Source organism: Peromyscus maniculatus, chromosome 11, assembly GCF_049852395.1.
Source record: "Peromyscus maniculatus bairdii isolate BWxNUB_F1_BW_parent chromosome 11, HU_Pman_BW_mat_3.1, whole genome shotgun sequence".
Classification (NCBI taxonomy): domain Eukaryota; kingdom Metazoa; phylum Chordata; class Mammalia; order Rodentia; family Cricetidae; genus Peromyscus; species Peromyscus maniculatus.
This window is the reverse complement of record NC_134862.1, coordinates 70,926,380-70,940,554: the sequence shown is the minus strand read 5'-3', so window position 1 is coordinate 70,940,554 and position 14,175 is coordinate 70,926,380. Positions and strand designations below refer to the sequence as shown.

Sequence of the window (14,175 nt, the reverse complement as noted above, 5' to 3'; positions counted from 1 at the left end):
CTAATTCAAAATGTAAAATGGAAATATACTTATTTGAATGTTGGTTTTCTTCAGAGTTGATGACCAACCTTCAAATTAATTTGACCTAATTCAGAGCCCACCATGCTCATTCTGGCTAACTAATTTTCAATGTAGAAATAATGGTTATCCTGATACCTATTATCCATTTCATTAATAAAATCATCACTAATGTTGTTTGGGGTGTTTGGTCATAGCATAATCCACTTTTCATTTTACACCTCCTTTCCTTACTTACAGTAGACCCAAATGATTTATACATCGTAGAACCCCTCAAGTTCTCTCCAGAGAAAAAGGTAAATACTCTTTCTTTTGAAGTCTGTTGTAAGTTGTATGGTAGCAAATAAGAAAACAGATACTGAAAATGTTAATGTGTATTTCTTGGCATAATGTTTATTTTAATTTTTTGTTTTTCTTTTTTAGTTGTTTGGGTGGTTTTGTTTTTACATTTATTTAGGGTGTGAAGGGCAGATGATAACTTGCAGAATTTCCACCCTGTAGTTCTTGGCACCAAGTGCCTTTACCTGTTAAGCCATCTTGCTGGCCCTACTTTTTGTTTTTTGAGACAAGTTCTCACTCACATTGTAGCTCAGGTTTGCCTGGACAGTAATATGCATCCCTGCTGGCATCGACCTCACTGCAGTCCTTTTGCCTCAATGTCCCAAGGGCTGGGATAAGGGATGTAAGCTATCATACCCAACCAGAATGTTAATTTTCTTTCTTTTTTTTTTTTTATTCCTCGTTTTTGTTTGTTTGAGATAAAAGTCTTATGTATCCCAGGATGGCCTCAAACCAGCTACATACCTGAGAATGACTTTGATCCTCTGTCTGCACCTTCTGATGCTACAATCACAGACGTGCATCACCATGTTTTATGCAGTACTTGGGATCAAACCTAGGACTTCATTTCTACTGGACAAGCACTTTACTAACTGAATTGTCTTCCCAGTTCCCATATGTTTGTTTAATGTCTAGAGAGGTCATCAAACTCGCGCCTATTTTCTACAATATGGAAGTACTTTCTCATTTTTAAAGGATTACAAAGTAAAAATCAAGGATACACTAAAGAGACATTTAAGAGGCCTGCAAAGCCTAAAATATTATTACCCAGCCCTTTAGTGAAAAAAAAAATGTAGTGATCTTTGGGAGAAAGTCATTATTTACTGAGCTTCTGATGGATGCTGGGCACAGTGCAAGCACTGTCCTGTAATCCTCCCAACAGCCTATTGGTGGTAACATCCCCATCTTAAAAATGACAGCTTGACAGAGGCTGGTTTACTTAGATGTCTCATTAGATAGTAGGCAATGGTTAGTGTCTTAGGATGCCCCCCTCCACCTTGACTATAAAGCCTGATTTTCCTTTTAACCTCTCAAATTACATAAAATGTATTTGATTAGCAATAATTATCAATAGGTAATAGAATTTCTGATTATTGTGAAGTAGGTTACAATTTGATTCTACCTTTGGTATTGTTTTGTAACTTAGATAGGGAGCCAAATCTCTAAAGCTTGGTTTTTCTCATGTAGGAGCCAAAAACAAACCTTTCAAGGTTAACATATAAAATATACAAGGAAGTAACCAATATGCCACCTGGTGGTATTCAGATGTTAGTTATCTCTACCTAACTATGCACAAGTGGCTACAAGCAGTTGAAACTTTGAAATGAGTAGCATTTACAAAATGCGATGTCAGTGATACTATTCACAGGGGGGGGGGGGGGATAAAACTGCTTTACTTCTCACAGGCAGTAATACTTTCTTCTTTTATATCTCATATCTAATAAGAAGGAAAGTAATTTCTGTGCTTCCTTTCATTTCTGTTATAGAAGAAACGTTGCAAGTACAAAACTGAAAAAATTGAGACGATAAAGCCTGCAGATCCATTGCACCCTATAGCCAATGGAGACATAAAAGGAAGAAAGCCCTTTACGAACCAGAGAGATTTCTCTAATATGGGAGAAGTTTATCACTCTTCTTACAAGGGCCCTCCATCTGAGGGAAGCTCAGAAACTTCATCACAGTCAGAAGAGTCCTATTTTTGTGGCATTTCAGCTTGTACAAGTCTGTGCAATGGACAGACCCAAAAGACAAAAACTGAAAAGAGGGCTTTAAAACGAAGGCGGTCTAAAGTCCAAGACCAAGGAAAGTTAATAAAAGCTCTTATACAGACTAAGTCAGGGTCGTTGCCGAGCCTGCATGACATAATCAAAGGAAACAAGGAGATCACCGTGGGAGCATTTGGTGTTACAGCAGTCTCGGGACACATCTAAAAGGAGCTGAACATTCATACTGGAGACTTTTTTGTTCTTTGAAGAACAGCTTGTGGTATTTGAAGGGTTTAGGGGAGGGATAAAATATTGGGGAAAGTATTCAGAAATTATGTTTTTTTGCCTTTTTAAAAAAGAGACAGGATTGTGTCAATCTTGGCTGATAAGCTACAGTTTTACAAGGCTGATCTCTTCCTATAAGGATGATGATAGACATTTTATAAAGATGTTTTTTCACAGATAATTACTGGGACAGAAGCAATCTGGAAGCCCGGTGTTCCTTGGGTGGGATAGGAATGAAAGCCTAAACCTCTTCCTTCAGCTTGGTTCCTATTTCTTGCACCTTCCCATATTTATGTGCCTTTTGTCTATTTATGATGCCACTGGAAGAGGAGGGAGGACTTTCTGTCATTTGATTTGTTTTGTAACTCTCTTAGGTTTTTGAAGCTTCAAACACTACAAGGCTTTAAGGTAGTCCATGCCTGGAGCTCAGCAGTGTGGGTCATTTGCATAAAAATCCTAAAGACTTGCCAACTTAGAGTCGCTCAGCAATCTCACTGGAAATAAACACCTGCTGAAATTTTCTAAAGTCCTTTTACATAAAAGGTGATGATTTCACCCTTGCTTTCATTTGATTTAGTTGGATTGGGTTATTTTTTTCCTGAGTTACTAACTCAGCGAAATGGTAAGATATTTTCTTGGAAATGACAGGTATCTGAAAACAAATTTATTATAAATTCACTTGTAAACACACTTAACTATTTGTGATGATTTTTTTTTTTTACATTGTATTCTAAATGTTCACAGTAAACACTAATCCTCCAAATGTTCACATCACTGAGACCAGGTTTCCCATGGTCCAGTCACTGCCTTTGTACATAATCACAGAAGCAGCCAGTGAGTGTGTCAGGCCTTACTCAGTTCAATTGGTCAAGTCTAACAGGATTATGATTCCTTGATGTTTGCTTTTGTTGGCTACAATGTGCAGATATATATGTATGTGGTGTCAGCATCTGTCTTCATTTGTCCTTTTGTCCCTTAAGTAATTGGCAGTGTGTGTCGAATAAATTGGTTCTTGTTGTGTGGTTGTACAGAGATGAGTGAAAGTGAAATGTGTTTCTTTTTGAGAGAGAATTGACCATTTTGTGTTGTAAAATTTAAGTTATAACTTATTGAGCACTTTTGTTAATAATTGTTTTTAAATGTGTCTAATACCTTTCTTGGTATTGTTTGTAATGTGATTTATTTAAAGCCTTTTTTGTTTAACTTGCTGCTTTAGGTTAACAGTATGTTTTAGGAGATGAATTTTTCCCCCTTCCAGTCTGCACAATTAGCCATTCAGAGCAACAGGGCCTGAAGGTATGGCAGGCCTTTGAAAAGAAGTCCAGATGAGAGCCGAGCTAGAGTGGGAAGTCACACTGTTGTGTGTTGTGAAAAGAGGGTTTTAAATATGTAACTACAGAGCTGTAGTGCCATTAGAAACTGTGAATTTCCAAATAAATCTGAACACGTGTCTTTATTAATTACTGGCTCTTCTGTCCTTTAAAAGATTGCACACATTTATTACTAACCTCTGATCATATATTTAAGGGGTTTTTGTTGTTGTTGTTTGGGTCTTTTGCCATCTTTCAGGCTAAATATAACAGCATTGCTCACTTTTCAGGCAACCATAGTATATACTTTCACCTAAATATTATGTTCCCTAATAACCATAGACCACCTCTTCAAACACTAAAATGATCGTAAGATACATATCGACCCAGAGAATTAAAGTTTTAGTCTTGAGTTTTATTTCTCTTCCAGATTATTACTACACATAAGAGGGAAAAAAACAACAAAAACCCAAACCTTTAATGAGTGAAGATTATTGCCAGCAGCAGACTTGTGTCTGGTAAAAAGCCACAATCAAAATCCAAGGGCTGTAAAATCCTAAAATTTTGAATTACTGCTCAAGTTTTTGGAAGATTTGTAGCCCTTTTGGATTTTAAGTTTTGGAACTAAGGATGCCTACCCAGCATATATAATTAACAGAATCCCCAAATCTTCAAAATTATAGACACTTCTCCCAAGTGGTTCAGACAAGACATACTCAAACCTTTATGTAAATCTAAAAGATTTTGAACATTCCCTGGTAGCCAACTCACTTTGCTTGTAGTGTTAAATAAGGTATTAAACCAAAATGAAATTTACTGAACTCGAGCAAAGTATCTCTTGAGGGTTATATATGCGTATGATGTGAGGAATTAAATCACTTTTGCAAACCTTGTGCAGAGATACAGCATTCTCTTCCCCATGCTGTCACACCTACCTTTCCCCACCCAGCGTATCTTCTGCCCCAGCAGCATTCATTTTTAGTTCTGTATCTCAAGTTTCAGTGCTTAGCTTGTGCCGTATGCACACAGAAACAGTCATAAAACCGATAAAAGCCTGTATTTGTTTACCTTGTTTAAAACCACAGTAAACAATATAATTCTTAAACTATATTTCACAAAATAGTTATTTAAAGCCTGAAATTCTTTTATTCAACTGTAATCTGAGGAATGTTGAAACTGTGGAAAAGTTGAACACTCATGTACCACCTAACCTATATTTACCAGTTGTTAATATTTTAGTTTTCTTTATATATGTTTGTATATGTATGTATGCATATATATACATATACCTACATACATTGGAAAATCATGACCCTTCACCTTGAATAATTTTATGTTTTTTAGAATAAAGATATTCACCTTACATGACTATATTAGTCAGGATTCTCTTAGAGTAACAATTTATCAAATGAGTCTCTATATATATAAAAAAGAATTTCTTAGAATGACTTGCAGTTGTGGTCCAGCTAATTCAACAATGGTTGTCTGTGAATGGGAGGTCCAAGAATATAGTAGTTGTTCAGTCCATGAAGCTGGATGTCTCAGCTGGTCTTCAGTATATGCTGGAATCTTGAAGAGGGTTCTCTAATGCCAGTGAAAGAATGGACTTGCTAGAGAGGCAAAAACGAAAAGGCAAAGAGCAAAAGCTTCCTTCTTCCATTTCCTTATATAGGATTCCAGCAGAAGGCATGGCCCAGGGTACAGGTGGATCTTCCTACCACCAAAGATATGGATTAAAGTTGTGTCTTCCCACCTCTTGATCCAGACTAAAAGTATGTCTTCCCACCTCAAATATCCAGACTAGATGTGGCTCTTCCCACTTCAAATTAAGCAGAAATCCCTCACAGGTATGCCCCTCCATTTTTGAGTTTTAGTTAATTCCAGATGTAGTTAAGTTGACAACCAAGAATAGCCATCACAAGTCAATCCTTTATCAACTTGACACACAATCATATATCCTTATGTCATGATTAGTTTCCAAATGAAAACAATAACAAGGCTATAATTACACCTAAACTGATATAACTATCCCACATACAGTTGCAGGTGTATTATATATTAACCAGGTCATAATTAAACCTAACATAATAAAACTAACCCTCATATAATCACAAATGCATTATAAATTTAGAATAGGTGGCAATGTCCATTTAAGGACATTCTTTTAGTGTCTCAAATATGATAATCATTGATATTCTCTTAATCTTAACGTTAACATCACATGACAAAGTGAGGAAAGAAAACACAAGTATCTGTATCAATGCATTCTTAACAAAAAACACCAGGAACACTCATTTCAATTATAATCCTTGTTTCTGCAACTGATCACAGTTAGCTGGTACTTATAACTTCCTTCCTCTACTATTTGGGTGTATGCAGCCTAGACCACATTTCTCTAGCTTTCATGGTATCCATGAATACTTCCATAGTAGCTACAGCTAGGCACAGCCTGATGTGACCAGTGTGGTGTGGCTCATGTACCAGATGGGTTCTTTGCAGAGAAAATCCCACCTAGGTTTCTTGTTTTGTTTAAATCATTCTCTTAAAACAGTGCTTCTCAGCTTTCCTAATGCTCTGACCCCTTAATATGTTTATGTTGTAGTGATCCCCACCATGAAATTATTTTCATTGCTACTTCATAACTGTAATTTTGCTACTGTTATGAATTATAATTTTTATGTTTTCCAAGCCGGGCGGTGGTGGTGCACGCCTTTAATCCCAGCACTCGGGAGGCAGAGGCAGGCGGATCTCTGTGAGTTCGAGGCCAGCCTGGGCTACCGAGTGAGTTCCAGGAAAGGCGCAAAGCTACACAGAGAAACCCTGTCTCGAAAAACCAAAAAAAAAAAAAAAAAAAAAAAGTGTTTTCCCAGGGTCTTAGGTGACCCCTGTGAAAGGGGTCATTCACCCCCTAGGGGTCATGACCCACAGGTTGAGAGCCTTGCCTTAGAAGAACAGGATCTATTGGGTTTAGTTCTGATTTTAAGATTTACTTTTATTATTATTATTTGTGTGTGTGTGTGTGTGTGTGTGTGTGTGTGTGTGTGTATGTGTGAATGCCACGTTGTGTGAGAGTGTATGCAGAGGCTAGAAGAGGCATTGGATCCTCTGGTGCTGGAATTATAGGTAATCGTGAGCTGTGTAGTATGTGAGCTATGAACCAAACCTGGGTCCTTTAAAGAGCTGCTAGTGCTCTCAATTGCTGAACCATCTGTTTAGCCTCTGCCTGACCCAGAATTCATTCTCCTGTGCTCACTATTTTAATGACTGATGTGTAATAATAACTCTAAAAACGTTTGTGATAGTCTGTATATGTTTATGTTAAGAATTACTTCGTCAAATTACCATGGCTTCCCTTTGAACTTTTAATTAAAATATAAAAATCAATATGTAGAGAAATATTTATTTCAAAATGTTCAAGTCTTTTGAAGCTATGTAATTATCTTAGGATTGCTGTAATATGTAATTCTCATATTTTTATATTATTTTTGCTATTATGAATGAGGTGCTTCCAATATATTTTGCAATAATTTTTTGATAATATGATAAAAAAAAGACAGGTTTTATTTAAATGTTTTATCACTTTACCTTACTGGATTACATTTTTTTCCTCTGTTGATTCTTTTACAGGTAGTCTACCCACATCACATTTACCTCATTACTGTGCTTATAGCTGAATTCCTTTTGCTTTTATTTCACATTTACTGTGACTTCACAAACAGTGCTAAGCAGTAGGAATGCTACTAGGCATCATTATCCTGTGTATAAATGAGAAAATTTACAATGCTTTGTAATTAATAATAGCAGTTTCAGATAGATGCTCTATTAGTTGGATGCATTGGCTCACGATAGAATCGTAGCACCACCTGGGTAGGCTTGTGGAGCAAAACTGCTGTGGGTTTGAGGTGAACCTGGGCTGCAGAGAGAGACCCTGCCAAAAAGCAAAACAAACAAACAAAAAAAATACTTCATTATTTTGATGAAAGTTCTTTCTTAGTTTGGAATACATGATGGATTTTATTAAAATCTTTTGAGCATCAACCGAGTTAGCACTTTTCCTCTGATCTCTCTTGTGAAATGAATTATTTACTGAGAGGCTATTCCATACTAAATTATCCTTCATATTATTTGGAGAAATCAACTTGGGTTTTGAATCAGCTATTGTGTATCGACTCTGTTAGTTGGCTAGAGTAAGCTATATTTTCATAACAAATTAAATCTGTAACCTCAGTGGATTAACACATGAAATCTATTTGTCATTTATGTAAAGTCTGACAGAGCCTGGTGGCCTTTCTCTGTTGTCTTGAGACTCAGGCAGAAAGGGGAGAGTGGGCATGGAAGCAGCGCACCTGTTTGAGCACCTCAACTGTAGAATGGAAATCATAGTCTCCTTTCAATGCTGAAGTCAGTGACATTGCCCCAGACGAAGCAAACTTGGGGGATTTTCCTGTTTCTCTGCCCCAATATGTTTTAGAATAATGTTTAATTGTATAGGGGAATAGTGAGGCAGAGGTCTGATTTAATTATCTTAAACAAAGTGGGAGGGAGTGTGGTAAGCAGAAAATCATCCCTCTTCCTATTTCGATAGAAAGCTTTAATGCTGGTATCGATGTCACAGTTTGCTAAGGTGCTGCTCTGGGCATATTTTCCCCATTAAAATTTGCATCTGCATCTTCACACTGCTCTTTCCTTACTTCTCTACAGGTTGTCAGACATTCCTCTTATCCCTGCCTTGTAAGAGAAAAAGGCCCATTCAGAACCAGTTCTCATGCCTATTTATATTATGTTTGGCATTTCACTTACTTTTTAGAATCTGTTTCTCTTAAGATCATGGCTTAATTTAGCTCTAAGGCCTTTACCCTTTAGCCAGTATTCTTGCCTAGTGTTTTCCTTTAAACCAGTAATGTCTTTATTTTACTGCCTATATTAACTGATTATTCTGAAACAATGGGATATGTAGTTGTTTTTAATTCCATTATTCAGGAATTACTGCAGGCTTGCTTTCTCTGCTTTTATCTATATTCGTTGTAGGGGCTCTATTTTCCAGAATGCCGTACCTCATGCACTTCATGTCCACTATCTCCTGGGACACGCTCTGTTTAATGGATGTAGAAATAAATTTGGAAATCTCAAAAAGCAGCCTGCACAAAAAAGGTGCCCATCTTATCTTCTATTATTCTGTCTGAGCCCTGGGGCATATAATACATGAGTTATAAGGTACATTTTAGTCTTTGTCCTTCCTTTACATAAATTGTTTGATGATTCCTATCCACCTAGAAGGCAATAAGACCCTGTCTCTCCTCCCCTCCTTTCTATATGTGGATATATGGATTTGTGCATTCTTGCATTCTGACAGTATATTCTCAGTTGTATATGCATACATACACAAATACACATGCATGCACACATGTATATATACATATATGTGATGGCTTATATATAATATACATATTGTGATGGTTAATCTCAATTCCATTTTCAACTTGATGAGATCTAGTATCAGATCTAGAATCCTGGGAGACAGGACTCTGAACTTGCCTGTGGAGGATTATTTTAGGTTATATGAAGTGGGAAGACCTGCTCACTAGCAGAGATATCCTGAACAGCATAAAAAAGAGAAAGTAGGCTGAGCACGGGCATCCATTGTTCCCCTCTTCCTCACCATAGATGTGATGTGACCAGCTGCTTTAAGCTCCTGTTGACTTTGACTTCCCAACCATGATGGATTGTACCTTGAGCCGTGAGCCAAAATAAAAATGCTTAGGTATGTTATTTTTGTTGTTAATGTGACCAAAGAGGCAACTTGGGGAAAGAAGAGTTTATTTGGCTCACAGTTCCACAGAGAAGTTCTGTGGCAGGCCGAGCATGTGGTGGAGGCTTGTTTACATGACAGCTATGTACCTGGAAGCAGGGAGTGGGACCAGAATCAGGGGCAGGGTATAGCCCTCAAAAATCCATCCCTGATGGCCCATTTCTATCAGCCAGAATCAATGTCATAAAGGTTCCACAGCTTCTCCAAATGGTGCCATTGCTTGGAGACTATGTTCTTAAATGCATGAGCCTGTGGGGACATTTTACTCCAAACCACAGCTATATATACATAAAAACTAGATATGTGTAGATATACCCCAAGATAGGTATATGTACATATATATACTTTACATATATGTATATATACACATAGTTTTCATATTTGTAGTTTTATAGCTAGTTTTAGGAAATGCACTGGGGATACCTGTCAGAAATCACTTACCTCCATAACTATTAAAGACTTAAATCCTAACTTTCATAAAAGGACGCTTTGGAGTTTTTCTAGGACAAATAGTGAGCTGACCACCTTAAAAGATCCAAAGGAGTATAGTATGGGCCTATAGAACAGGTCTGCCTTTTGACTGCTGTTTCTTGGGATGTTATAAATTTAAGTAGTGTGTTAATAAAGAACTAGAAAAGCAGCTATCAGCTTCTCAGCGGACTAGTTCTGCCTGTGTTTCTGTATTAGATTTGGTCAGAACTCATTGTTGCTATGGGTACCACAAGCTACAAAACAGTCACAAACTACCATACAGAGCACCCAGTTCCAGATAAAAGGCAAAGTACTATTTCATGTTGGTTGAGCTACTCCCTTCCTATGCCAGGGCAGAGAGATGGGTTAGAGCCTGGATAACGGGTCATAGCATCACTTGACCATATGCTCGCCTTTCTCCCTTGGCATTGGGTGAGTCATAGACGTCTGTAGATTGGAATGGGGGTAAAGAGAACAAGAACTTTCTAACCTGGTGCTGTGGTGAGACAACTCATCTGGATCTGGCATGCATTTAAAGATGCACATAAAGATTCTCATGCACATTGTTGAGTTTTTGGTGGAAGCTCATGGTTTTCTTATCTCTTTTCTTATTTTGGGTTTTTCCTTTTCCCTAGGAGATAAAGGTAATAAAATGTCCCTGCCTGTCACTTATTCCTATCCAGCTCCAAGGACCTAGTTCCCCTATGTTAATCAGGCTTCACTAGGGGAACAAACTAGCTATATATTAAAGTATAATTAATTAGATTGGCCTAAGGAAACTGTTTGGATAGTCCAACAATGGTGGATTTATGCTGGAGAGGCCGAGAACCCATAAGTTATGTACTCCATGAGGCTGGACATCTCAGTAGTCCAAATGTGGTCCTAAAGCCATGGAGGATTTCTGGAAAGCTGCTAGTCTGCATTGGAAGCTTAGAAGCTTGAAGAAGCTGGAAGGAAATGCAGCAGCAGCAGCAACAGAACAGATGAGGTTGCCAACGTGAATGAAGGCAACCAGACAAAAGCAGTCTTCCATCTTGCTTTTCCATGGTTTGCCACTGGAAGGTGCTGCTCATACATAGATAGGATGGGTCTTCCCAATTCAAATAATCTAATCAAGAAATGAGGAGCTGGTTGTGGTGGCATTTTTACATATAAAAAGCCAAGTGTTTTGCATGTGGACAATAGGAAAGATTCCTTGACGGTATCTTAGGAATTGACCAGATTTCACAGACTCAAGGGTACTACAAGTTCATTTAAAACACTATGCTTTGAGAAGAAGGGACTGTTAGTGTGACCTGCTCACAAGAGGCCACCTGGGGAGCATTACCTTGTGTTTAGCTATCCAGACACTCAAAGGTCACTGTAACTACTGTCCAAGGGATTCCAGGATACTGCTTGAGCTGGCAGCAGATGGGTGTCATCTATGCTGGTTTTGCAGACACGAAAATGCATGACTTATGGGATCATGGAGACTTCCACTTAGATTTCAAAGAAAGGCCTGGGAGGCACAGCAGTCTGTGGCAGGTTAAGGATCCCAACAAGGCATGCCCCAAGAAGGCAAATAGGTGAGACTGTGAGGGTAGATTTGATGGAATTCCTATGATGTTGATGTGAGGAAACGGAGATGAGTGCCTGTTGAGGAAAGCTGTAGGTAGAGAGCAAAGCCCTACAGGAGAGAGGCCACCTGGCTGCAGATGGCAACACCACAGCTGAGAGGTTGTCTGAACCCTTCAGAGCATCATATCCACATGTGCCCCAGTGCTGGATGTGGATCTGTGGATATAATGTTTTCCCACTGAGTTTTGTTCTTGCTTTGGTCTGATCTTTCCTCGCTGTTCTCCTATTCTTCCCATTAGGGATGGAAATCTGTACTCTGTGCCATTGGACCTTGGGAATAAAAAAAAAAAAAATGTTCTTTTGGAAACTATGAGAACTCATACCTAAGAGTCTTCTTAGAGTCTTGGGAACTTTTTGGTTTTTTGAGACAGGATTTCTCTGTGTAGTTTTGGTGCCTATCCTGGATCTTGCTCTGTAGACCAGGCTGGCCTTGAACTCACAGAGGTCCGCCTGCCTCTGCCTCCCTAGTGCTGGGATTAAAGGCGTGCTCCACCATTGCCCGGTAAGGAAATTCTTAAAGATGTATTTATTTTTGGATGTTTAAACTTTTAAAAAATGTATTTTTACATTCTAAAATTAAAATATCATATCATTTCCCCCTTCTCTTTCCTTCAAACCCTTCCATATACCTCACACTCTCATTCCCTTACAAATTTATGGCATCTTGTTCTTTGTTGTTGTTACATATATGTATAGATGTATAGATACATAAATAGAAACTGTTGAGTCTGTTTAATGTTGCTTGTATGTATATGGCTTAGGGCTTGTAGGGCCTTGTGAGACTTCCCCCTTTGACAGTAACAGCCGTATTGTTGAGGTATAGTGGGTATGACTCCCCTGTCATTTCTTAGAGACATGATCTCACTATAGACTTCCTGGTCTTCGGGCTCTTACATTCGTTCTGCCCGCTCTTCTGGGATGCTCCCTGAGCCTGGGTCCCTAGGATCAGTTGTTTTCTAGACTTGACTAGTTGTGGTTTTCTGTAATGGTCTCTGTCTTCTGCAAAGAGAAACTTCTTTGATGACGAATGAGAGCCATGCTTGTCTTTGGGGATAAAGATAAGCATTTAGAATGCAGTTAGGAATCACACTGGTTTAGTAAGTGGTGGTATAAGGTTTCCTGTAGAATTATATTTCAAGGAGTGGGATAATGGCTCTGAGGCTGGCTCGGTGTGTGAAATAGCTGGAAAGATTATGATGACCTAGGTCACAGTTTCTGACTCATGCCATACAGTCCCATCAGCTTCCATGTTTTACTTTTTACAAAGGCTGTGAAAATAAAATGAAAATAATGGAGATAAAAATAATACGGAAAGAGCTTTTCAAAATGGAAGCAAAGGGACATGGCAAAAGAGCAGCCTTATGCTTGTCTCCAGCTGCTGCCTGGAACATGAACTTTGGTTGCCTTCAACTTTTGACCCTAGACACCTGGAATGCCAATTACAGTTTGCCTAGAAGGTCCAGATTCATATCAAGAGTCATTGGACCCTTGTTTTATGACATTTCCATGTTTATACAGTGTTGGCTTTAAACCGTCTATCCTTTAGTTGTCCCTGTTCTTAGCATTTTGTTGTGTTTCCTACAAAGAAATCACCTCTGTAGATTGCTTTCTTTGGAACAATGATTGAAAGCTACCCTGAAGTGTAATTCATTGCATGAGGAAGTCAGATATGAGCAGACTTCGATGGCACTGTGGCCAGACCCTTCCCTCATAGCCTGCAGCCTGGAAAAGCAAGCAAACTGTAAGACTAAGACTCTAATTACTAGTCAGAGGAAAGGGACCCAGATCATATCTCTGGTCCTGGGAGAAGATGTGACATCCTGGAGGTCATTAATGGATGCCTAAGCCCAGCTCCAAGAGTCCTAAATTTTCTCTAGCTACTGTCCAACAGGAGGCTTTCTGAAGTGAATTCATATATACCATTGGCCCCTTCTGTAATAGTCAATCCAAACAGGCCTATCAGTCACCTGGACAGGATAAGGGCCTTTGGGAAGAATGCTTATTCTAGTGATTTTAAGGATAGAATAAATTAGCTTGCCTAAAATGTAATCAGGTCAGTGGTCCCTTTGGCCATGTGCCTACACCCACCCCTTGATGACAGGCTCTGCTGAGTTTTCATGATAACATCTGTCTATTTTTCTATACCATCCCTTTGTATATCTCAGCTGAATTTTGCTGATGGAGACCACAGGGCCTGGGGAGCTGAAGGGAGTCCATATTTTGATCTTGGTGACACTAAAGCTTCAAATCAAGTTCTTTTTACTTTGACACTTTCTGAGTTTAGATTCATCAACAATGACTTCTTAGCTAAGACTGCCAAGAGAAAATACCATAAGCTGGGCAGCTTAGACAGAATGTCTATTTCTTACATTTCTAGCAGTTGAGAGTCTAGGATAAGGGTTTCTGATTTATGAGAGTCATAATACTGTGTCTTTCCATGACAGAAAGCAAGCTAATGAATGGACCCCTTCTGAGGAGGGGCTAATCCCATTCATAAGGGTACAACTCTCATGATCTAAGTAGGGGTTTCAAATTAGGAATTTTGAGGAAAATTGAGATGTTCAATTTATTATAAATATATATATATATATTTATATAAAAATTGAGATGTTCAATTTAT

The 14,175-nt window shown here is 38.5% G+C and overlaps 1 protein-coding gene across 3 annotated transcripts in view; it reads left to right on the top strand.

Annotated features, from left to right (window-relative positions):
- Suco (SUN domain containing ossification factor) overlaps positions 1 to 3,808 on the top strand; it is a 61,225-nt gene extending 57,417 nt beyond the window's left edge. For all 3 annotated transcript variants that reach the window (XR_013043362.1, XM_076547829.1, XM_042258425.2), the window contains 2 exons: positions 259 to 314; positions 1,845 to 3,808. Coding sequence is in view for 2 of the 3 variants with exons in the window: in XM_076547829.1 (XP_076403944.1) it covers positions 259 to 314; positions 1,845 to 2,288 (500 nt within the window). In the remaining variant the exon portion in view is untranslated. The remainder of the gene's footprint in view (positions 1 to 258; positions 315 to 1,844) is intronic.
- The last annotated feature ends 10,367 nt before the right edge of the window (positions 3,809 to 14,175 follow it).